Genomic DNA, 25,487 nt, shown 5'->3' with positions numbered 1-25,487 from the left:
ATTGATTGATTGATTGATTGATTGATTTATTTATTTATTTATTTATTATGATAGACACAGAGGGAGAGAGAGAGGCAGAGACACAGGAGGAGGGAGAAGCAGGCTCCATGCCAAGAGCCTGATGCGGGACTTGATCCCGGGACTCCAGGATCGCGCCCTGGGCCAAAAGCAGGCGCCAAACCACTGAGCCACCCAGGGATCCCTAAGAGACGTATTTTTATTTTATTTTATTTTATTTTATTTTTTTATTTTTTTTAAGAGACGAATTTTTAAAGGTTTACTAAGATCTAATTCACATAGAAATTCACTTGATTTAGGTATGCACAGCTCCCTCATTAACTGATTTTTTAAGCATTAGTCTTCAAGCTAATTCTACTTGTGTGCACAATATATGTGAGTACACATACACGTACAGCCTAACTTCCCCATCCCCTCAAATCGAGAATCATCGATGATGAGAGATGATTTTGGCACAGCCAAAGAAAAAAAGAGGTATGGTTTTGGTAGAAAAAAACATCTTTGAAAACAAGTAAGGGGGATTAGGTTGTTTAGAAATAGAATTATGGTCAAGTCTCACCTCTCTATTCTTTTTTTTTTTAAATATTTTATGTATTTATTCATGACAGGCACAGACACAGGCAGAGGGAGAAGCAGGCTCCATGTGGGGAGCCTGATGTGGGACTCGATCCCAGGGCCTCCAGGATCAGGCCCTGGGCTGAAGGCAGCACTAAACCGCTGAGCCACCCGGGCTGCCCTCACCTCTCTATTCTTTAGGATGAAGAGCATTGGTAAGCTGAAATTTGATCAATTTGGCCAATCACGATGCCTCAGAATAACTGTCTTTCTTCATTGCACCTGTGGGGTTTTGCTTCAAATGTTCCATGCCGAGAAGAGGCCGCCGCCCATTCCCTATGCATCTATACTAACCTGCTACGCCTTCCTCACCCAATCCTACTTTGCTCTGCTCCCCAGGCAGAAATACCAGTGTTCTTTGCTCCAAGGATGCTGGGAGTTGTAACACAACACGGTGTGGCCTGGTACACTTCTTATACTCCTAGGACTATTCCAGCCTCTAAGCCCCCTCATTCATCCATCCAATCACCAGCCAACAAACGTTTACTGATCACCTGCCCTACGTTAGGCACTATAGTAACTGCTAGAGCACAGTGTGAACAGAACAGACTGGCAGTGCTCTTAAAGAACCTTCCACGTAGCCTGTCTTTGTACTCATCACCTCCCTCCTTCATTCTCCAACATCAGGTCTTTTTCCTCCAGGCATAAAATCCTCCCCTAACTCCTAAATTTAGCACAAGCAACTCATGCTATCTTTTCTTCTATCTCAACTTTTGGATCCTCTAGTTCTTACTTCCATCCCAATCCCATCTGGCTGGACATTTCAAAGCCTTCCCCCCAGCTCTTTCCACTTTGTCTTACGGGGTTCCTCATGTCTGTTTTCCTTTTCTTCACATTTCATTTGAAAGCAACCTTCTGCCATGAGCCTTCCTGGATTAGCAAGGCCAGCCAGCTCTGGGATTCAGTATTGTATTTTAAGCTAGACGCCAAAAGTTTCTCTGCTCAAATAGCTGAGTGGTCTGGTCTGGGATGGCAGCAGCCAGGGGAACCTTGATTGATTGAGGGTGATCTGGTTGTTGAAGGGTAAATCTGGTTGATTTAGGATGAATCCACACCTAAGTGTCAGTTCTCTCCTGTTAGCCTGGGAGAAACCTAAAGACAAGAACGTTGCTTGATTTTAACGTGAGACCAAATCCCCCCTGGGGTAGTGCACTTACCTAACTAAGACTGGGATCTTGGGCATCTTCTTGGAGACTTTAAAGAAACTCGTGTCACCTTTGTTGTCAGTGAAGTACACGCCGGCCACACTGGTCACGAGGTTGCCAGGGAAGGTGAAAAGCACCCTTTCATCATCACCCTGGTTGGCCCAGTCCCAGGCCTGGCCTCCAATGAGCAAGCCCCCTCCACGTTTCATAAACTTGACCAACTTTTCCGTCATGGTTTCGTTGTAGGCGTCAATGCAGTAAACCCCCAGGGAGTCTTTCACTTCTGGCTCGATCTTCGCCTCCACCCCAGAACCCTCAAGGATTTTGGCCAGGGGTGCCAGGGATGGGTGTACACCAATGGGAGCCCCAGGGGAAGAACAAAGCCAACCTACTGCATTGAGGAGAAAGGGAGTGAGCTGGGCTTCTACCAAGTAGTCCTCATGGGACACCACCACCAGGCGGCCTCGGCCGTAGGAGGAGGCAGCAATGAGGACCTGGCCCATGTCATTCACCATCACTGGGAAGGAGGCCTCCCCAATTAGAAGCAGTTCACATGGGATGGCATCTTCGGGAACATCCCAGCTGGTCACTCCATTCATCAGGGCCTCAAAGGCAGCAGAGGGAGTTGCCATGGCTGGATGGATTTCTGTAGAGAGGAGAAAAGGCTCAGTTTGGCAAGGAATAGATAAACAAATAAATAATGGAGCCAAACAGTTCACTCTTTTCCTGGTGGTGGCAATTCTTCTGACAATGTAGCTGAGACCGACTCTGAACTAACTCAGAGATTCACCAGGGGTATTGAGACATCCAGCCCAGGAGACCCCATCGCACCCTGCTCAGTCCTCCTAAACTCTTATGGCTAACCTAAAAGAGCTTGGCACCTTGCCATCGCAGAAGGAAACAAACAGAAGTGGAGAGTGTGGGCAGAATTGTGCCCCCAAAGAGATACCTTGGAGTCCGAATTCCCAGTATGTGTGAATGGGACCCTATTTGGAAATACGGTCTTTGTAGGTACCATCAAGTTAAGATGAGGTCATAGTGGGTCTGAGTGAGCCCTGATTTAATGACTGATGTCTTTTAAGAAACATCTGGATGCAGACACAGACGCATAGGGGAGAACAGTAAGAGAAACAGGAGCGACGCATCTATATGCCAAGGGAGGCCAGAGGTTGCTGGTGAGCACCTGAAGCTCTGGAAGAGGCATGGGACAGATTTTCCTTCAGAACTTCCAGAAAGAACCGCCCTGCCAATACCTGGACTTCAAACTTCTATGACCCCCGGACTGTGACAGAACATATTTCTGCTGTTTTAAGTCACCCTGTGTGTGGCGATGTGTTACAGCGGCCGCTGAAAATTAATACAGTGGTGCAGCATGCTGACCCGCCCCGCTCTGCTCCCATGTCCATCTTACTAATCCCAGCTTGAAGATCCCAACATTTCAGCCTGGAAAGTCTGGGTCCTCAGAGAAGCTTCTTTGGTCACAGTCCCAGGCTGGGGAAGAGGAAACCGTAAGTCTTCTGGGGCTTGAATCCAGGTCCCAGACAACCAGGAATTATGGCAGATTCTTACTTGTACCTGGACGCAGTGGAGCAAGGTGTGTATGTCTGTGGATGTGTACTCACGTAAATCCTCTGCTGCTTCACCATGAGCTCCCTGCTCATGATGCTTGATGTCTGACCTCCACTATATATTCTCTACTGAAGCAACTCCCCCAAGAGCAGATAGATGTGTTTTCATGGGACATCCAGGGCTTGGCCTTCTCACTGACCACTCGACGGCACCAGACAATGCTGCTCTCCCAGTATCTGAGGCTCTCACTGCCAGTTACGTTATGGCCAGAGCCAACCTCATCACCTTCAACCTGCTGACCCATCCACTTTCCATCCTTCCCTTACCTCTTCTGAAAATGCAGATATTCCTTATGTTTTTACCTTTGGTCCTTAACCTCTCCCTTTCTATTTCCCTTGTCAGAGAATATGCTCACTCTCAAGGTAATACGGCAAAGCAGTTATAAGCTCAGGCTTCTGGAATTAGGCTATCTGGGCCTGAATCTTGGCTCTGTTTGCTTACTAACCGTGAGATGGGGAAACATCTGAGACTTCATTTCCTTATTCAGTAAGGATAAGAGTATCTAATAGCACATAAGGTTGTCCCAAGGATCAAAGGAAAAACAGTTTAAGTGTCTTTCAATTATTTACTATATATATGAGGATGTGTATGTGTGTGTGTATGTAACATGTATTTGTCTATGTATATTTACTTATAAGTATGTGGTTAAGAGTAAGCTATTTAACTTAGAAATGGGACTAATATAGAATTCTGTTTTTTTTTTTTTAATTTATTTATTTGTTTTTGAGAGAGTGAGCCAGCAAGTAGGGGGAGAGGCAGAGGGAGAAAATCCTCAAGTGGATTCCCCGCTGAGTGGGAAGCCCAATATGGGGCTCAATCCCATGACCCAGTAGATCATGACCCAAGCTGAAACCAAGAGTTGAAGGCTCAACCAACCCAGCCACCTGGACACCCCAGAGAGAATTCTTATAAAGTGAACAAAAACCAAACCTTGTGTCAGATTTTATAAATACTGGACTAAGTATTTTTTTAAAAAGATTTTATTTATTTACTCATGAGAGACACACAGAGAGAGGCAGAGACATAGGCAGAGAGAGAAGCAGGCTCCCTGCGGGGAACCCAATGCAGGACTCAATCCCAGGACCTGGGATCACAACCTGAGCCAAAGGCAGACGCTCAACCACTGAGCCATCCACGTGCCTTGGGCTAAGCATTTAATGATTCTGATTTTATAGTTTTCACATCATGGAGCCAAAGCTAACACTAATATTAATTATTATAACATTTAGTTCTCAAGCGTTTCCGCTGGTCTTTGAGAAAGTCCTGGGCCCAGACACTGTGCCTTCCCAAGCACAGATGAGAAGGCCCTGGTTCTGAGGTGACAAATACACCCAAGATCCCTCCTGGAAGAGCACCCTCTACCATTTGCAGTGGTCTCTAAAACTAAAGAAGTCTTAAAGTTAGTCTTTTCCTTCCACACTAGCTCCTTTTCGGCACATCACCTGAGCTCAGTGTCCCTAGATGCGAGGGAGGGTGACAGCTACCTCAGAGAACCTTGGAGACATAGAATCAGCAGGCAGCTGGTTAACAAGAGCTTGTCCCTTCCTCGCTCTTCCTGGTGTCCACAAATAGCCAGGACCGCAAACCGCACAGTGTCACAGCTGTGTCCCTTCTCCCTCCTGTCCCATCTCCAGCTGGTCACAGGCCTGTCAATGTCATTGTCCATGGTTTCCAACTACACTGCCAGTAACCTAGTTCAGAATGCTCACTAATTCATTCCTCAACTAAACTGATCCAGTTTCTAAGTCACCAGGGTCTGTTCTTGCCTCTATTCTTCTAAAGCCACTGATAGCTTTATTTCCCAGAAGAGATCCCCCTCCCAGAGCTTTGCCTTTTCCTGAAGGGTTAAATCGGACACTTTCATCCTGGGGTTTAAGGTCTCCAGGGCTGGCTGCTCCTTACGTTTTCTAGCCGTGTCTCTGGCCGCCTAACCTCCCTGCAGCTTGCAGGACACTTGGCATTCCCAGACATGTCCTGCTTTCATTTCAGAGTCTCTTTCCATCCCCTTTCCTTCATGTTACCTCTCTCACATCTTTCTATCTGTTGAAATCCTATCCTTCCAAGAGAAGATGTTCACAGAAGAGGAAATTTAAACGGCCAGTTAGTCTATGAAAATATGCTCAAGCTCACTGGCCAGGCAATTGAAAACAGAATGCATGATGTTGTCCATAAGATTATCAAAAAGGAAGAAGGCGAAAGAGAAAGGGAAGGAGTAAAAAGAAGGTGAAGAAGATGAAGGCAAATAACAATGCCCGATGCTAAAAACCATAGTAATAATAATAATGCCCAATGCCCAAAAGGCTAGGAAGGAGGACACTACCACAATCTGCTGGAAGGGCCAAGAAGCTGAGAGCAATCTGACAGTGGCAGCTCCATTTCAGAGGTGAGCCTGTCCTCGGTCCAGCAATCCCTCTTCGGATGACCTTTCTTACAGAAATAAGAGCAGCAGTTCTAAGGATATAAGGATGCTCACTGCTGTAGGAAACTACCAATGGAGACAGATAAATGCAAACCTAGAAATGGAGATAGATAAGTGACAAGGAATGTTTTCTAGAACCATCCATGACTTGTGTGGGTGCAGCTCTTTAACCCAAAGCCACACCTATCCTTCTGTGTACTCACTCCCCTCAGTCTGTTGTTACAACATAAGACCCTGGGGCGCAGCCCTCCCCCACACCCCCCTACTCCTGCCAGCCATGCATACACACCCCACAAAGAGCTGCCCATCAGACCCCACCTCTACAGGCCCTTGTTGCTGCCGCTGGTGCTCCAGAAACACTCAGAGCAGGGAATTCACATTTCTGTATTTCGAGCTAGTTCATGGGAGAACTATCTGTGGAGAAGTGACAAAGGGATGGGCATGTAGCCTGGAGATTTGAAAAGCAGGGGACCAGAAGGAAGAAGGCTGTTCCTGTGAAGTTACTTCCTTCTACCTGCCAGGCTTTGGTAGGGAACACTCAAGCTCCCCTCCTCTGGGCCAGTTTCCCAAGTCTGCACCACGGACTAGTGGGACTGCAACGTAGCTTCAGCCTTACAGCAATGCTGCATGTACGGCAAGCCGACGTCGGAGAGGAAGAATGTTTGAATAGAGTATGATAATCTATATGACAGGATATCATGTTGCTCTTACAAAGAATGAGTTAAATCTGTTTTGCATCTACACAGAACACCCTAGATATACTTTAAGTGAAAACCTCAAATCACTGTAATATATAGGGCACAAAGCCATTTTTGTATGGATGAAGATAATAATAGTAGGTAGGACTAGTAAATTTAGCAGGAGTGATGACCACACACTGCTTCCCAGGTTCCAGGCATTATTTTAAGTTCCTCAGTAAATCAGTTAATCCTGACAGCAAACCTGTGAGGTATGTACTATCACTACTCACTTTGAAGTGGACAAAAACAAAACAAAAAACGTGATGGCCAGACAATGTGTTACTTGCTCAAGTCACACAGGTGGGAGTGGTGGATCCAGGATTCAAACCCAGGGAATCTCGTACTGACTCCACATTCTTAAGTACCAGGATTTTCCGTAAAACAGAAAGTCTATGGAGGCCACATTTCAACCTGCTGACTTTAATTAACTGCATTAGGAAGAGAAGAGGTGAATAGTAGACTTTATATAAACCTACATCCTTTGAATTGTTGTATATATTACTGTTACAGTTAAAAATAACACGGGTAGGGGCACCTGGGTGGCTCAGTTGGTTAAGCTTCTACCTTCTGCTTGGGTGATGATCTCAGGGTCCAGAGATGGAGCCCCGTGTCATTCCTCATCTCATCCCACTCCCTGCTCAGTGAGGAGTCTGCTTCTCCCTCTCCCTCTGCCCCTCCCCGCTGTCTGTGCGTATGCATGACCCTCCCATCACTCTTAAATAAATACATAAAATGTTAAAGAAAAACAACACAGGTAATATAACTGCAAACAAGCAAGGAAACACGCATTAAATGATTGACCATATACATCACTGGATTGTTCAACTGATCATATCTCACTCACCCTAAAATGTTTCTTTTTCATCTCCCAATCTGTTGAGTATGTACTCACTAAAAAATGTGATTTCCCCCTCTATAGGGTCCTTTGAACTTTGCAGCTGGTTCTGTTCCCACTCTAACCAGCTATATCCATGACTCCAACACTGGACTTTTAAACCAAATGCTTCCTGTTTATGCCCGAATCCCTGTTGGCTCTCCTAGCTTGGGGACTGTAAAGGAGCACAGTCCAGGGGGTCCCTTTTATTTCTCTCCCTTTTATTTCTTCACCCGTGGTTCTCCTTCCATGGCTTCTGCTTTCTCTCCTCTGGGCCAACTCTCTTTCAGCTTTCTGGAACCCAAGGCACCTCTAAAGCAGAAGGTATCTCAGGCACATCCTGTAACTCTGAGAGAGAGCTTTACGAATCCCCTACCCCTACCACAAAGAGGTCCCAAGCTACCTAAATGGGGCTTCTCTTTAAGAAAGAGATGTATTTGGAAGGGAAGGAGGGTAGCAGGCCTGTCTTGGATGCTGCACCACATCCTGGACTGTAGTTTGATTTCAAATTCAAGTAGAGTAAGCGTCTGAGATCAGGGGATATGTGTGATTCTTTGGATTCCCCAGGAGAATCAGCAGGTGCTCCGTGGATGGATAACTGAGTGATGGACGTAGTTGTCAAGGGCAGACCTAGGATCACTTCTTCAGCAAACAGCTACCCTGGCCTTGAGAAATGATTAATATCACATTAATAGGGCAGACATCCAGTCCTATAGGTCTTCTCTTCTTCATACCATTTTCTTCCATGAACTCCTTGTTTCTTTTTCCTTATACGTACATCCAATACCCTTTCTAATGTCCATTAACTTCTACTAAGCTAGAACTGGTGTGGGTTTGCCCTTTTTTTTTGCATTCTGTGCCACATATATGCAGACCAATCTTATTTATTTTTCATTAAAAAAATGGTTAAATCAACATATTAAAAAAAGGAATATGTAATACACGTGGAAAGACATAGATGGCAAAATAAGAAAACAATTTTAAAAATCAAAGATTCCTATATACCTACTACCCAGCTTAAAAAACAGACCGTTGCCAGTATTTCTGAAGGCTTTCTTGTGGTCCTCTCCAATCCCTTCCCACACTCCCCCCCAAAAATAAGCGCAATTTAAAATGCTGCTTTTCTATTCCCCTATTCCTATCCCACCATGATCCCTTCCTAATTCCATAGTTCCCCAGGGACTCTCTTGCCCTCACTCACATTTGCTCACTTCTCTCCCAGTGAGGTCCCAGGAGAACAGCATCACGGGGAGCGCAAGGCCAGGAGCGCTGACCTGCCTGCCCCCCAGGGCAGAGCGTTCTATGAAATGGACAACGAAGGACACAGGTGGGTCTTAAATCCGAGGGGCTGTCCCTACGGAGTTCTGGGTGGGATCCTCTCGGTTTGTCTGCAGGCCCTGCCCCCAGCCAGACTTTCCTACACAGGCCAGTCTGCACAGAGCCTGTCCGTGACGTCAGAGGAGGGGATGGGGAAGGGGGGCGGAGGGGAGGAGGGGGCGGAGGGGAGGAGGGGGCGGAGGGGAGGAGGGGGCGGAGGGGAGGAGGGAGCGGAGCCTAGCAGCTCAGCCTGGCAGAGAATGCTCCAGACCCGCAGGCCCGGTTTGGGTGGGGTGGCGGTACACAGACCCCGCCCCTCTTGCACTTTTACACACACACACACACACACACACAAACGCGCGCGCGCGCACACGCGCATCTGCGGGGGTGGGGGTGGGGGTGGGGGTGGGGGTGGGCAGGGCACTCAGTCCCAGAGCCGGTGTCTGTCTGCAGCGACCAGAGGGCAGTAGGACAGCAGTGATGCTCGGTCAGCAGCCGCCTGCGCGACCCGGAGCAAGCCGTGCCTCCCGCACCAAGCTGCGGAGCAGACGCCGGCCCGTGCGTCCCCCCATCACACAAAGCGCAGCCAACACACCCAGCGGGGGTCGGCGCCCCGAGGGCAGGCGGGCGGCCGCGGCCACGCGGAGCCCCGAGCAGGCGACCCGCAGCGAGGGGCGCGCCCCGGGGTCCCCCCGCGGCCTCCTGCACCGCCCTCCGCTCCTCGGGCCTGCGGGGCTCCCGCGGGGCGGGGTCAGGGTCAGGGTCGGGGTGGGGGGCCCCCGGGGGGCGGCGGCCGCGGGGAGGAGGGGTTCCCGAGCAGTCCCCTCCCCCCACTTCCTCCCGGGCGCGGGGCGAGCCCGGGGGGCGGCGCTTGGCGGGGGGCGCCGCGCTCCTTTGTGCCGCCGGCCCCCCTCCCGAGCCCCAAAGGTCCCGGCCGGCCGTCCTACGGGGGAGGCCGCGGGCGCGACGGCACCCGGTCCTCGGGAGAGCGCGCATCTCCGTGCGGTTGGCGCGGGGGATCCCGACGTGCTGCCGGCGGCGGAGGGGGCGCGGCGGGTAGACAGCGCGGGGCGCCCCTGGCTATGCCTTCGGGTTCATAACCGAAAACGGCCCTCCGCGGATTTGCATCACGCTGGGCGAAGGCGAGCCTCCCTCGCCACCTGTTAATAATCCGGTTTGACCTGAGGATGAGTGGCGGCAACTTACACATGGCTCTGCATCGTCTGCATGGTCCCATGTGCCACTCCTGCCAAGTTAAAAATAAGAATATATTCTATTCCAGGCAGCGGAGAGCTAGAGTCTATCCTATGTCTTTCCTGAAGTCTTTTCTGATAACCAGTGGACAGTCGCTCCTCCCTGCGGTCACCTGTGAGTTCTGCTGTGTCCAGTGACTTCACGGCCCTCAGGTGCTAGTTCCAGGGAGAGAAATGCAGGACTGTACAGCAGTTAAAAACTCAGACTATCCCCAGAGGTCCTGGATTCAGATCTCAGTGCTACAATCTACTGGCTGAGTGGCTTGCGGCAGGTAACTTAATTTGTGCCTCATTTTATCTGTACAATGGGAATGATGATAAAATCAGAACCTATATTACAGATTTATTGTAAGGCTTAAATTTGGTGAGTGAGTAGTTATAAAGTTCTCAGACCAATGACTGGCAGACGGTAAGACTGTACCAAGGCCTCTTAAAAATAAAACATTCAGGCTGTCCTAAGATTCAATATTTCATGTTCTAGGAAAATGCATACCCTTTAACACTGACTAGAGTTTTGGTCCAAATCCAAGTCATATTTCCTTTCCTCAGCCCCCCTTCAACCTCCTTCCTCTTTCCTTTCTTCTTTAAAATTTTCCCCAAATTGAATCATATTAACAATAGTCAATAGGCAATGGAGACAGGTGAACTCACTGGCATAAAACATGGAAATCCAGAGATCAGTTCAGGACCCTACCCAGTGAAGGACCACCTGAGTGACAGTGAGCACGTCCTTTATTTCCCAACAGGGCTCAGGGTTCTGAGCTAGTCAACAAGGAGGGCTGGAGACTTGCTAAGTCCCTTTCCGGTCTGAAATGACAAGACTAATAGCACCGCAAGGCAACCCCCCACCGCCTCAGTATTGAATTGCATGAAGAATTTTAAAATGCAAAACAAAAACGCACATATTGCTCCACCTAAAAATGAATAATCAAAAAAGGACAAAAACACACGTGGGGAGGATAGAACCTAATTCCCATCTGAAGATAGACCTGAGATTTGATGGGGAGATGTTTTAACTGTCACGTTTTGTTTCTTAGAAAGGAGGAGACACGCACACACATACACACACACGGGGAGGGACACCCACACACACACACACACCCACCCATGGGGGGGTGGAGAGCAAGTGCGTTGAAGCAAAGGTAATAAAATACCCGCATCTGACAATTATTTTCTGTACGTATCTTCAGCTTTGAAACCTTTCATCGGGAGAAGTGTTTAAAAAGGGCAGAAATTCCTGGAGAAGAATGAAGCACGGAAGGAATAAGAGCCAGAGTGGTGGAAAAAATAAATAAAAAATAAAAAAGCAGCAGCAGACACAGACAGGGAGAGCCCACAGGGAATCCTCTTTGGAAGACGTCTGCCTCCTTAGGCCCAAGCGGTCTCAGGCCCACACCCGGACTCCCCTCCCCCGCGCGCCCCCGGACCCCGGCCGGGTCGCTCCTGCTCCCGGGCTCGGTCGGTGCGCCGGGGCCTGCTCCGGTTCCAGAACCATCTCTGGACCATACTCACCCGGTAGCCAGCGATTTTCACACCGGGCTACTTCGGAGGGGGGAAGAGGCCCCTCTGCAGAGACGTGCCTAGGAGGCCGGGCGGCCAGCCTGCGGAGCCGGGACTCGGTGGAGGTGGCGGTGGCGGCGGGCGTGCGAGGAGGGAGCTCGGCTGCAGTGCGGTGCGGGGCTGGGGGCGGGGCTGGGGGCGGGGCGGGGCATCCCGGCAGCTGATTGGCCGCCGCGGCGGGGGGCGGAGCCTGGCCGGCCGCCCCCAGACCTCAGAGGCCCCGCTTTGTGTCGGTTTCGGGGAGAGGATGCTGCAGCCCCCAATCCTGCATGGGGTCCCCCGCACAGCTCCGGGAGGGCGGGAGGGCGGCAGGGCGATTTGTTAAAATAAAATCGTAAATCCGTAAGGCTCTTTACCAACCCGGGAGGGGTTGCTAAGTCCAGATCTGTATATGAAACGACACAGAACTATTTACAAGGAGGAGTTAAATCGACGTACGTGTGCCAGGAGTTAGGCTGCCTCTCTCTTCATGTTTTTAATGAACATTTCACACGGTAGTAAAAATAGGGAGCTTGCATTTTTGTAAGAAAAACTTTATAAATGTTTATATATGCTTATCTAAACAGAAATTATATGGAAAACACACATCAAACTATTAGAAGCAGTGACTTCAGATAGTTAAGAGTAGATTACTTTTAGGTATTTTTTCTTCCTAGACTTCGCGTTTCAATAGAAAGGAATATGTATTATTTTGCGATTAAAAAATGATAAATGTAATCAACTAAGATAAAATATCTTTGCTCAGATAGCTGGTAGTGACACGTCTATAAATATGATTTCTCCCTGTGTGGGGGATTCTTGAACTTTGTCCCTAGTCCTGTCTTGTTTTAGTCGAGAAAGAGCAGGCTAGAACACTTGATTTTGAGCCATAACCTGACTTATAGGGTCCCGCCTTGAATCTATGTCTGCTCATCCAGCTTGGTAGCTCAACTTTAGAAGCCAGGAGTAAAAACCACTTGTCCTTCTTATGGCTCATCCCAAAGGGAAAGATTTGTGTGGCCTCTGTACATTCCTCTGTTTCCTCACCCTTCACCCATCACTGCACTGGCCCCTATTTTCTGGGTGCCTAAGGAGAAGATATCACTGACCCAACTGTTCTCAGGGAGCAACCATTAAAAAGCTTTCTCCCCTACCACAAAACAGTGTCCAGGCTGGAACTTCCACCGGAATGTGGATTCACTGGTAAAGGGGACAGATTACTACACCCTGTATTACTTAGGGTTTCATTACAACTTCCCAAACTAGAGTACACATAAGTCAAGAACTGTGTTTTATTCTTCTGTAGATTCTCTGCTTCACGTGGCCACAAACAGGCACTTGGTAATGGCTGCTTGATGGATGGATGGACAAGATGCGTGATGTGGCGTGAGGAAGGCAATCTAGCACACTCTTCAACAGGATCCAGAGCAACTTCACATTGAAAACCAATCAAATTCCAACTTTCCTATGTTGTAAGTTTTCTCCTCTTCTTCATGTTATTTTCTTTTAATATTCTCCCATAAGCCTTTTGTTTTCTTCCCGTATCTGCTAAAATTTCAGCTAGCCTCTCTGTTTCACACTTCACGCCACTAGCTCAGTTTTAAATCCTATATCCTTCTAGAGTTTCTCATTTGCTTTCCAGTTTCTACCTTGACTGCCATTAAATCCTGAAAGTGCTGAAATAACTTTTGAAATATTACATTCTGTAAACACTCAGCTAAATTGGAATGAATGAATAATTTATTAAAAATCCATACTATAAAATATTATGCAATTCTTAAAAAGGATAAGCTCAAGTCATACCTTGAGGAATGCTCTCAATATATATTTTCAGCAAAAAAGTCTGTAATGCTCCTTTTGAGTGTCTATGTTTATGTAAGCAGGAAAAATAAGGACATATTTGGCTACCTCAGGATGTGGAGAGGTTTGACCAGTAATTTTTTTTCTTCAGACCCTTTGTATTTTTAAAATGTTACAAACATAATTTGGGGGGAAAAAGACTATTTAGTAATACCACTCTTAGGTGGTATCACCAAAATATAACCAAAATACATGTACTAGATAGAATGTTCAAAGCAGCACCATCCATAATAATCTAAAACTGGAAGCTACCTAAATACTAACCTCCCTGCTTTCTTACCACTAGTGCTGTCCAGGCACTATCTTCTATTACAAATGTCTAAAACATATTATTTTTCAGAAAAATTTGAGAATTTATTTTCAAAAGATCTTTAAGGAAATTCTAAAGGATATATCTCAAGAAGAAATAAAATAATCTTATATAAATTATCTGAAATGTAAGACAAAATGTTAAGAGACTTCTAAAGCCAGCACTGAGAAAATACCTTATTTGGGACAACCCTACCACTGAAAATTCACAGCAATAAAAGTTGGACAAAATATAGGAAACAATGGAAGACTCTGAAGAGCAAACAACACAAGGAGAACTTGAGAAGCTATAATCCCAAGGGAAGGAAAACAAAGGACAAGAGCTCCACATTTGCTAGGGCTTTTCTGTTTAGGGCATTTCCCAGCTCATAATGCAGGAAAAGCGAGGCCACTCAGAAAGTGTCAGGCTTACTGGTTCAAGATTCTCAAACCAACTGAACTCAAAGTGCAGAATTTCAGACAAGAAGATATCTCTGAGAGTGAATATAAAAATCTATGCGCAAATTCCCCTTAGTTTGTCATTGGCTGACTCTTAAGCTATGCACACACAAGGAGGGACCCCCACCTCCAAAAAAATCCATCAAAACTAGTTGAAAATACTGGCTAAAATGCTAAACAACTGACAGACATTTCAGTAGCTGTACTGTTCTAGAATAAAGCAGTGGAGGTCAAGTCCCACAAAAACAACACACTTATCAACACACTGCTTTCAGTTGAGACATGAGAAAATCCATGACTGTGAGAAAATCCATGACCATAAGGATTATGGTCTGGGGTAAGGGAAAAATTTGAAATGCGCTAGTTTTAAGAAAGTTTTGAAACTAACTCTTGATAGTATGAAAATATTCATCTGGTATTTTACCCATTTCTCACCCCCCCCCCCAAAATCCTATTTGAAAAACAATAACATCAACAATAACTTTATAATTTTTCATTCCTATGTCTTGCACCCAATCCAAAATTTAGGGGGAGGCTAAAAATCAGATTACATTGCCAAGAACTCAGAAGAAACAGCAAATGATAGAAACAGACTCACAGGTGGTTTGGACATTTGCATTCTTTGGGACTTACTTTAAAATAACTGAGTCAATATGTGCAAAATCACAGAAGCAAGCAAGGCTGGAGAAATTTAGTATAGAATTAAAACTCATAAAACTCACATATACAAAACCCTAAAGACCCCATCAAAAAACTGTTAGAACTATTAAACATATTCATTATATTCAGTATGGTTGCAGGATATCTAATCAACATACAAAAATTAATTGTTTTTATAAACTATGAAGTATCTGACAAGGAAATTAAGAAAGCAATCCCATTTACGATAGCACTCAAGACAAAATACTTAGGAACCAACTTAACCAAGGAGGGAAAAGATCTATACAATGACATCTATAAAACATTGAAGAAAGAAATTGAAGACACAAATAAATGAAAAGATATTCCATGTTCATAGATTGGAAGATTAATAATGTTAAAATGTCCATACTAACTAAAAACATCTACAGATTTAATACAATCCCTACCAAAATTCCAATAGCATTTCTTACAAAAATAGGGGAAAAAATCCTAAAATTCATATGAACCACAAAAGAATTCAAATTGCCAAGGAAGTCTTCAGCTAGAAGAATAAAATTTGAGGCATTACAAATGAAAACCACTATAAGATACCACCGCACAACAGTCAGAATGGCTAAAAGTAACAGGGCAGGAAACAACAGATGTTGGCGAGGATACAGAGAAAGGGGAACCCTGTTACATCGTTGGTGGGAATGCAAGCTAGTGCAGCCACTGGAAAACAGTATGGAGGTTCCTTAAAAAGTTGGAAACAGAGCTACCCTATGACCCAACGATACTGGGTGTTTACCTCAAAGATACAAAAGTAGTGAGCCAAAGGAACACCAGACCCCAAAGTTTATAGCAGCAATGTCTACAATAGCCAAACTATGGAAAGAGCCCAGATGTCCATCAACAGAAAAATGGATAAAAAAGATATGATTATACACACACACACACACACACACACACACACAATGGAATACTACTCAGCCATCAAAAAAATGAAATCTTGCAATTTGAACCTAGAGGGTATTATGCTAAGCAAAATAAGTCAATCAGAGAAAAGACAATTATCATATCATATGATCTCATTCATATGTGGAATTTAAGAAACAAAACAGGATCATAGGGGAAGAGAGGTAAAAATAAAACAAGACAAAAACATAGAAACAAATCATAAGAGACTCTAAATCATACGAAACAAACTGAGGATGCTGGAGGGTAGATGGGTGAGGGGTTGGGGTAACTGGGTGATGAACATGAAGGAGGGGACACGATGTAATGAGCATGGGGTATTATATAATATAAGACTGATGAATCACTGACCTCTACTTTTGAAACCAATAACACATTGTATGCTAACTAATTGAATTTAAATTAAATTACAAAACCAAAACCAAAAAAGCCCCCAGAAAAACAAATGCTTGATTTCAAACTACACTACAAAACTAGAGTAATCAAAATAATCAAATTATACTACAAAGCTACAGTAATCAAAATACTATGGTACTTGCATAAAAACAAACATATCGGCCAATGAGAAAAAACAGAGACCCCAGAAACAAACCCACGTTTACATCCAACTCATCGTCAACAAAGAATACCCACCAGGAAAAGGATAGACCCTGCAATAAATAGTATTGGAATAACTACTGGCTATCCACATGCAGAAAAATGAAATTGGACTCTTATACCATATATGAAAATCAACTCAAAATGTATTAAAGACTCAAATGTTAAGACCTGAAATTGTAAAGCTCCTAGAAGAAAACATAGGGAAAAAATTTCTTGACATTGGTCTTGACAATAAATTTTTAGATATGATCCCAAAACACAGGCAACAAGAGCAAACATTTAAAAAGTGGGAGTATTTCAAACTGAAAAGCATCTGCACAGAAAAAAAAATCAACAGAGTAAAGGAACAAATTATGCAATGGAAGAAAATATTTGTAAACTATATATCCCCCAAAAGGGGTTAATATAAAAAATATATAAGGAATTCAAACAACTCAATAGCAAGAAAATAGATAATCCAATTAAAAAATGAGCAAAGGACCTAAATGGATATTTCTCAAAAGAAGATCTAGAAATGGCCTATAAGTATAAGAAAAAGTACTCAAATCCACTAATTATTGGGGAAACACAAATTTAAACCATGACTTATTACCTCACATCTGTTAGAAGGGCTACAAAAAGATAAGTGTTGGTGAGGCTATGGAGAAAAGGAAACACTTGTGCACTGTTGATGTTAATGTACATTGGTAAAGCCACTCTGGAAAACTGTGTGGAGGTTCCTCAAAGAGTTAAAAATAGACCTGCCCTACCACCCAGCAATTGCACTGTTGGGGATTTACCCCAAAGATACAGATGCAATGAAACGCCGGGATACCTGCACCCCGATGTTTCTAGCAGCAATGTCCACAATAGCCAAACTGTGGAAGGAGCCTCAGTGTCCATCGAAAGATGAGCGGATAAAGAAGATGTGGTTTATGTATACAATGGAATATTCCTCAGCTATTAGAAATGACAAATACCCACCATTTGCTTCAACGTGGATGGAACTGGAGGGTATTATGCTGAGTGAAGTAAGTCAGTCGGAGAAGGACAAACATTATATGTTCTCATTCATTTGGGGAATATAAATAATAGTGAAAGGGAATAAAAGGGAAGGGAGAAGAAATGTGTGGGAAATATCAGAAAGGGAGACAGAACGTAAAGACTGCTAACTCTGGGAAACGAACTAGGGGTGGTAGAAGGGGAGGAGGGCGGGGGGTGGGAGTGAATGGGTGACGGGAACTGGGGGTTATTCTGTATGTTGGTAAATTGAACACCAATAAAAAATAAATTTAAAAAAACCTGAAGGAAAAAAAAAAGAAAACAGCATAGACATTCCTCCCAAAATTGGGAATAGAACTACCATATCATCCAGAAACCCAACTTCTGGGTATATATACAAAGAAAATGGAAAATGAAATCAATATCTGGAAGTGATATTTGTACTCCCATGTTCATTACAGCATTATTTACAGGAGCCAAGATATGGAAACAACTTAAGTGGCTATCCAATGAATGAATGGATAAATAAATTGTTGTATGTATATCAATAGAATTTATTTAGCCATATAAAAGAATAAAACCTGGCCATCTGTGCTGACGTGGATGAACTTTGAGGGCTTTATGCTAAATTTCAAAATAATTCAAAGACAAATACTGTGTAATCTCATTTATATGTAGAATCTAAAAGTCGAACTCAGAAGCAGATAGTAGTATGGTGTTTACTAGGAACTGGGAGGTGGGAGAAATGGGGAGACAGCAAAGTTTGCAAAGTTTCAGGTATGTAGCATAAGTAAGTTCTGGAGATCTAATGTATAGCACAGGGACTATAGTTAATAATATCGTATTATATACTTGAAATTTGCTAAGAGAATAGATCTCAATCATTCTCTCACACACACATAAACTCTGTGAGGTGATCAATATATTAATTAGCTTGAGGTGGTAATCATTTCACAGTATAAACATATATCTAAACATCACATTGAAAAAAAATAAACATCACATCGTAGATCTTATATTCATGCAAATTTTCTCAATTATACCTCAATAAATGTTATGAATTAAACAACATTTAACTTCCGAATAAGAGGAGCAGTAAAATGAAACAAAGGACTGAAAGAAGGGAGAGGAATGAAAGAGTTAGATAAAGCACAAAAAAATAATAAGCAAAAAGAAAGAAAGAAAGAAAGAAAGAAAGAAAGAAAGAAAGAAAGAAAGAAAGAAAGAAAGAAAAGAAAGAAAGAGAAAGAAATCTATGCACTACTAATCACAATAAATATAACTGGAATAAATTATTCAATGGTAAGCTATAAGTTATCAAACAATTTTATTTTTTATTGACTTATTTTAAAGGATTTATTTACTTGAGAGAGAGGGAGAGGGCAAAGGGGCAGAGGGCGAGGGAGAGAATCTCAAACAGAATCTCCAATGAGTGTGGAGCCTGATGCCAGCCTCAATCTCATGACCCTGAAATCATGACCTAAGCCCAAATCAAGAGTCAGATGCCCAACCTACTAAACTACTCAGGCACCACTCAAACAATTTTAAAACCAGCATTTAAAAAATACAGACAGGTTTATTACTTTAAACATAGATTTAGAAAGATTTAAAGTCAAAGGATGAAAGATAAATCTTTCTGGAAGGTAAACACTGATCAAAGAAACCTTGATTTGATAGCTGAGCAAATTAAGAATTTAAGACAAAAAAGCATTAATAGGTAGCCATCATATTGAATCCTTGCATTATGAAAATTTTCAATTTACTCCACTTCACTAATAACATAGCTTCAAAAAGTAAAAAATACAGATCTACAATAAGAAATTTCAAAATCTACCATCATAGTGAGAGATTTTAACATAATTTTTTTGTAATTGATAATTCAGATAAAAAATTGGTAAGGCAGATGTGGTAATGGCAGATTTGGATTGTATAATTAACACACTTGTTTTAAGAGTGTATATATGTAGGACATTATGTAATTAGACACCACACGTTATCTTCAAGTACAAAAATGATACTGACCATGTGCTAGGTCTTAGAGCTAGCTTCAATAAATCCAAAGGAATTGATGTCATACATTCTCTGACTACATTAAAGGCAACATTTACTACAAGATGATAAAGGATCTTCATATGAGCAACTGGAAATTAAAATACACTGTTCTAAAAAATTCATGGCTTAAATAAGAAAGCATAATTAAATTTTAGATACAGCTACATGATAGCAAAACATTCATATCAAAACTTGTGAGATATAGCTAAGAAGCAGTGACACAAATTTGTAGCTTTTGAAAATTTGAGCTTAGAAACTAAATAACAAAAATTCAAAGAAGAACTAATAAAATAAGTAACAATTAACAAAATATAAATAAATGACAATTAATGAATTCTTCCATTGAATAGGAATGGTGAGAATACTACCCATCTTATTTTATGAGATGACCTAAGTTTTGTGTTTGTGTGTATGTGTGTGTGTGTTTAAATATATAAAAGAGCTAATAAAGTAGTCCAAATTCTGGCAAAATTAATCAAAACAAAATGAAAGAGTATATCTATACACTTTAATAATAAAAACAGATCATAATAATAGATGATGAAACAGATAAATGAGAGAATATTATGGACCATTTTATTCTATTAAGTTTGAATTTTATATATATATGTAACAGTTAAATATCTTAGAAATTAAATTTATGAATATTGACTCATAAGAAAACCTAAATAGTCCTATGACCTTAAGGTAATTGAACCAACAAGTTTTTATAAAGTAAACTCCATACCCTGGGGTTTTGCTGGTGATTTGAAGAAATATTCAAGGACCAGATAATTCCAACCTAGCCCAAATTCTTCCATAGACTAGCAGTAGTGAGAATACTACCCATCTTACCTATGAGATGACATCAACAAATAATAAAGTTAAAACCAAAAAAGATAATTACATGCCAATCTCAAATCACATATATAAATGCAAATATGTGATACTTATCTTGATAAAAAAGTTATTGCATATTTACCATAGTCAGTTTATTCCAGGACTGCAACATTGATTAAATATTAAAGATCTAATACTACATGTTATATTAACATATTTAAATGGAAAAAATGTATGAGAAAATAACTACAGAAGAAGCATTCAATAAAACATCTACTCATAATAAAAATGCTACCCAGGAGAATAATCAAAGTTTCTTATCATGGGACAAGGCATTTACAAACTAACCATTGCAAATGCAATATTTAAAGTTGACATAATGAAGTCTTTCTCTACATTATTTTAAGGATAAAACAAGATGCCCTTCTCACCTTTACTCAACTTTATACTGAAGGTCCTAGGCAATGCAGTAAGACAGGAAAAAGAAATGTATAAGGACTGGAAAGGAAGAAATAATACTGTTTTTAGGTGATATGACAGCCTGTGTAGCAAATCTGAAAGATTCTATTGGTAAATTTAGAATTATTAATGGAGTTTGTCAAGTTTGATATGTAGTCAGTATATAAAAGGCAACTGAATTTCTATACACCAGAAACAATAAGCTACAAAATATAATTTTATAAAACAAAACATTTATAAAGCAGTAAAAATACAATGTATTTAGAAATAAATTTAATAAACATAAATAAGCAGAAGGAAAACAATGAAAAATACAAACATTAAAGATTAAAGTTTAGCTAAACAAAATAGCATTATATACCAAGTTGATAGATAGGAAAATGCAACATCTTAAGGAGGACTTTTCTCCCCAAATTGATATATAAAAATAATGCAATATCAATCAAAATTCCAGCAGGTTTGTTTGCTTGTTTGTTTATTGTTTTAGAGAACTTGTTAAGTTTATTTAAATATTTATTTGGAGGCACCAGTTGGCTCAGTTGGTTGAGTGTCCAACTCTTGGTTTTGGGTTGGGTCATGATCACAGGGTCACGGGATTGAGCCCCACATCAGGTTCCATTCTCAGTGTCTGCTTGAGATCCTTGCTCTCTCTCTGCCACTGCCACCCTCCCACCCCCACTTGCATGCTCTAAAATAAAAAAATCTTTTAAAAAATTTATATGGGGGCACCTGGATGGCTCAGTCAGTTAAGCTTCTGCCTTTGGTTCAGGTCATGGTCAAGCTCCCTGCTCAGTGGGGAGTCTGCTTCTCCCCCTTCCCTCTGCTACTCTCCCTGCTTATGCTCTTGCTCTCTCTCTCTCCCTCTCTGTGTTAAAAAAATAAATAAAATCTAAAAAAGAAAAAGTTATAGGGAAGGTCAAAGATCTAAGAATTGCTAAAAAGTCTTGAAGAAGAAAAATTTTTTAAAGGGAAAGATCCTTACTACCGTATTTCAAGACGTATTATAAAACTAGAGTCATTACGGAAATAAATAATTACAGGATTAAGGAAATTAAATTCACGCATTTATGAAAAATCAAATTCTTGAAGATCACTGGTGCTGGGACAATTGATTATCCATATTGAATAAACAATATAACAATCCATTTCCAGGTGCATTAAGATGAATTGCTAAATGCAAAACTATAAATGCTTTTAAAGAGATAAATATAGTAAAATTAATTTATTGTCTTGAGAAAGCAATGATCTTTTTATAAAAAAAATGTTGGTAACTTGAATTTAAAATCCAAAACTTAGTTCATTGAGAGACGGACATACAGAGAAAGAAAAGCAAGTTGAAAGCTGCTATTTGTAGCATACACCCCTGATGAAGACTGGATTATCATCCACACTATATGCAATCAATGAGTCTATAAGAAAAAGGCAAACAATCCAATAAGAAAATGAGTAAAAGTTAGGAACCAGGATTTCAGAGAGAAAGCACAATAGTTCACCAATGTATGAAAAGATGGTTGCTTCATTAGGTATTAGAGAAATGCTAACTAAAATCATAGTGGAACACTATTTCTTGTCCACCAGATTGGCTAAAAATGAAATTTGAGAATACCACGTTATAACAAGTATGTGGAGCAATAGAAACTCTCATCTGTTACTAGAGGTTGTAAAAACCAGCTCAATACTTAGGAAACAGGTTGGAAATAACCTAATAAAGTTGAACACACACAAATCTTTTAACCGGGTAATTCTATACCTGGGTGTGCAATCCAGGGAAACCAGAGTGAGCCTGTGCATGTGAACTGGAAGGCATGTACAAGAATGTTAGAGAACAGTATTTGTTGCTATCCCCTGTAGGAAGCTGCCTTTAAAATGGTCCCCCATAAATCCCTGCCTCAGGATGTTCATGGTCTCGTGTAAGCCCCTTCCCTTGAGTGTGGGTTACAGCTGGGGACTCATCTCTAATAAACAGAAGATCACATGTCACATTTGAGATTAGGTTACAAAAAAGAATCTGCCCTTCATCCTTTTCTCTCCTTTCTCTGAGGGAACCTTTATCCTGGGGGAAGCAAGTTGCCAATGTTTTGACTAGCTTGTAAACAGAGGCCCATTTGGCAAAGAACTGACGTGTCCAACCAAAGACAGTGAGGCTGAAAGGTTTGCCAAGAGTCACTTGAGGGAGCTTTGAAGGGGTTCCCTCTCCCCCCAGCCTTGAGAAGACTCTAGTCTCAGACTGATACCTTGCTTACAGCCTGTGAGGGATACTGCATCAGACACTCCCAGCTAAGCTCCTCCTGGATTCCTGACCCACAGAAACTGTGAGATAATAGGTTTTTGTTTAAGCTGCTAAGTGTTGGGGTAGTTTGTTACACAGCAATAGATAATAATACATTTCCCAAACCAGCAAGAACCTAAATGTAGATGGATAAGTTACGGTATACTCATACCATACACAGTGAAAATGAAGGAATCATCATCAAATGAGTTTTGAATCTCAAAAACTTGAGTATGTACATTAGTACAATGTCACTAATAAGGAATCATCATCAAATGAGTTTTGAATCTCAAAAACTTGAGTATGTACATTAGTACAATGTCACTAATATGAAAATTAAACAATAAGGGAAACAAACATGTCCACATATATGTTTTCAGAACACACACACACACAAATCACCAAGCTATAAAGAAAAGCAAGAAAATGACGAATACAAAAATCAACTGTCATGTCTGGTGGAAGGGAAAAGGATGGGCTGGAGCTGGGGCATGCGGGGGGCTTCTGTGGTACTGCAATGTCTTATTTTTCCAATCTAGGAGATGGTCGGGCATTCTGTTCATTATTTAGACCATTCTTAGATGTTTTATATGCCTCTTTCTAATACATTTAAAAAATCACACTGAGGCCGAAAAGAAAGCCAGATATTGAAGTCAATAGACAAATAATTTGGAATGTGAAACGATGGATGAATGGATGGATGGATGGTTTGCTAGACAGATCATTTGGTCCTTTATGTCTAATTGGACTTGCGCTTCTTCCAAGAAGTTTCACGATTATCTGATTTATGAATCTTTTTCTTCCAAACTTAAGGCCTTCTTCATTCATTGACCCAACTCATTGGCCAGCTCCTGGTGTTTACGTGGGAACTGTATAATAATCCAGCGCTTACAGCTTCAGGCCAAACGCATTCCAGGCTACCCGTTGTGCCCGCTTCACCTCACCTGCTCTCACCACCACCCCTGCAACCCCCTGCCCCAGCGCACCCCTCCTCCTCCGGCGCAGAGCCTCTGGGCGCCTAGAGCCCTGCAGTAGGAGAGGCCTTTGACCTTTGGAGCTGTGGAGTTGGAGGTGGGGGGGAGGTGGGGTGGGTGGGTGGGAGTGGTCCTGCACAGGCCAACGACCCCCACATAATTCAAGATTAAGCCCCCAGCAGATGAGCGGACAGCCACCTCTGGGGTTCCTTTTAGCTCAAACCTCAGTGGCTCCAGGCAAAGCCCTTGCACAAAAACAAAACAAAACAAAACAAAACAAAACAAAACAAAACAAAACAAAAAACCTACAAAAACAAAACAATAAAAAAAAAAAAAGCTCAAGAAAATGGGGAGGGGGAAAGGTCATCGCCTCCAGAGGGTGACACACACTGCGGCGAGAAGGAAATAGAGACCGAGCTGAGCTGCAGCAGCAGAGAAGAATCCGAAAAGGCAAAAAAAAAAAAAAAGGCAAGAAATTCTGTGTGTCACCCGTCGGCCACCCTCCCACCCACCCACGCAGGTCCCCATCCTCGCCCCCACGCGCAGCGTCCCCGGGCGTTCCGTCCGCCTGTCCCCCCGCCCCCGGGCCACCGCGCTGCGGCCGGTGACCTGGGTCGCCCCGGGCCTCCGGCCAGGATGCATCCCCGACCCCCCTACTCACCGGCTGCCCCGCGGTGCCCTGCGGCGCGGGTTCGGGCGCGGAGGAGGGCCGGGAGCGGGCGGCGGCGGGACCCTAAGGTTAGGAGCCTCCGGTGAGGGGGCGGGGGCTGCGGCCGGGGCTGGGGACGTGGAAGGTCGCGGGCGGACCGCGGGGGGCGGCCCGGGCGCTGGTTGGCGGCGGCGCGGGGCGGAGCCTCGGCTGCAGCCCGGGACCGGGAGGCCTCGCTTTGTATCCGCTTCTGCAGGAAGATGCAGCCCCTGAACCGGGAGGGGGACCCCAGCACCGGCCGGGAGCGCTGGCAGGGCGGGCTGTGGAGAGAGAAATGCGACACGATTCAGGACCGAGTGAGCAGTTCATACGTGATAATAATTATTTTATGTAAGCCAGGACGCCCTGATTTCTAAGGGCGACTTAAAATCGATGGGTCCGACATACATTTTTATTTTTATGTTTATTATTATTTTTTTTTTACAGTAAGTTCTGAAGTTGGTTTTCTTTCTTTCTTTCTTTCTTTCTTTCTTTCTTTCTTTCTTTCTTTCTTTCTTTCTTTCTTTCTTCAAGCACAACCACAACAAAAGTAAGTCATAAAGCCCCAACTGTATTTCCTTTCCATGACAAGGAACAATGAAATGTTCTCTGTTTCTGAGAGGATCATATGTTCTATAGAACACAATTTAATAAAAAAAAAAAAAGAACATCACTTAAGAAGGCACATCTTTTTTTTTTTTTCACAGAAATGAAATTACGCATTTATTTAACAAAGACTTATGAAGAAGGCACACCTTAGAGCGGTACAGACATTTAAAATTTGGGCCACGTATTTATGATTTATTTTTTATTTTTATTTATTTTTTAAATAAATTTATTATTTTTTTTGGTGTTCAATTTGTCAGCATACAGAATAACACCCAGTGCTCATC

At 42.8% G+C, this 25,487-nt stretch overlaps 1 protein-coding gene across 4 annotated transcripts in view; it reads right to left on the bottom strand.

Annotated features, from left to right (window-relative positions):
* Positions 1–24,714, bottom strand: part of TCAF1 (TRPM8 channel associated factor 1) — a 52,217-nt gene extending 27,503 nt beyond the window's left edge. For 3 of the 4 annotated variants that reach the window (XM_038559285.1, XM_038559284.1, XM_038559282.1), the window contains exons 1-2: positions 11,523–11,683; positions 1,791–2,424 (exon numbers count right to left, since the gene is read on the bottom strand). In XM_038559285.1, coding sequence (XP_038415213.1) covers positions 1,791–2,410 — 620 coding nt within the window. In that variant the 5' untranslated portion in view covers positions 2,411–2,424; positions 11,523–11,683. Of the gene's footprint in view, positions 1–1,790; positions 2,425–11,522; positions 11,684–24,567 lie in introns of those variants that run through there. The other variant, XM_038559283.1, reaches the window with a different exon arrangement.
* Between the last annotated feature and the right edge of the window lie 773 nt (positions 24,715–25,487).

The sequence above is a fragment of the Canis lupus genome, chromosome 16 (assembly GCF_011100685.1).
Source record: "Canis lupus familiaris isolate Mischka breed German Shepherd chromosome 16, alternate assembly UU_Cfam_GSD_1.0, whole genome shotgun sequence".
Lineage (NCBI taxonomy): Eukaryota > Metazoa > Chordata > Mammalia > Carnivora > Canidae > Canis > Canis lupus.
Note: the sequence above shows the minus strand (reverse complement) of the source record. Positions and strands in the feature narration are given on the sequence as shown.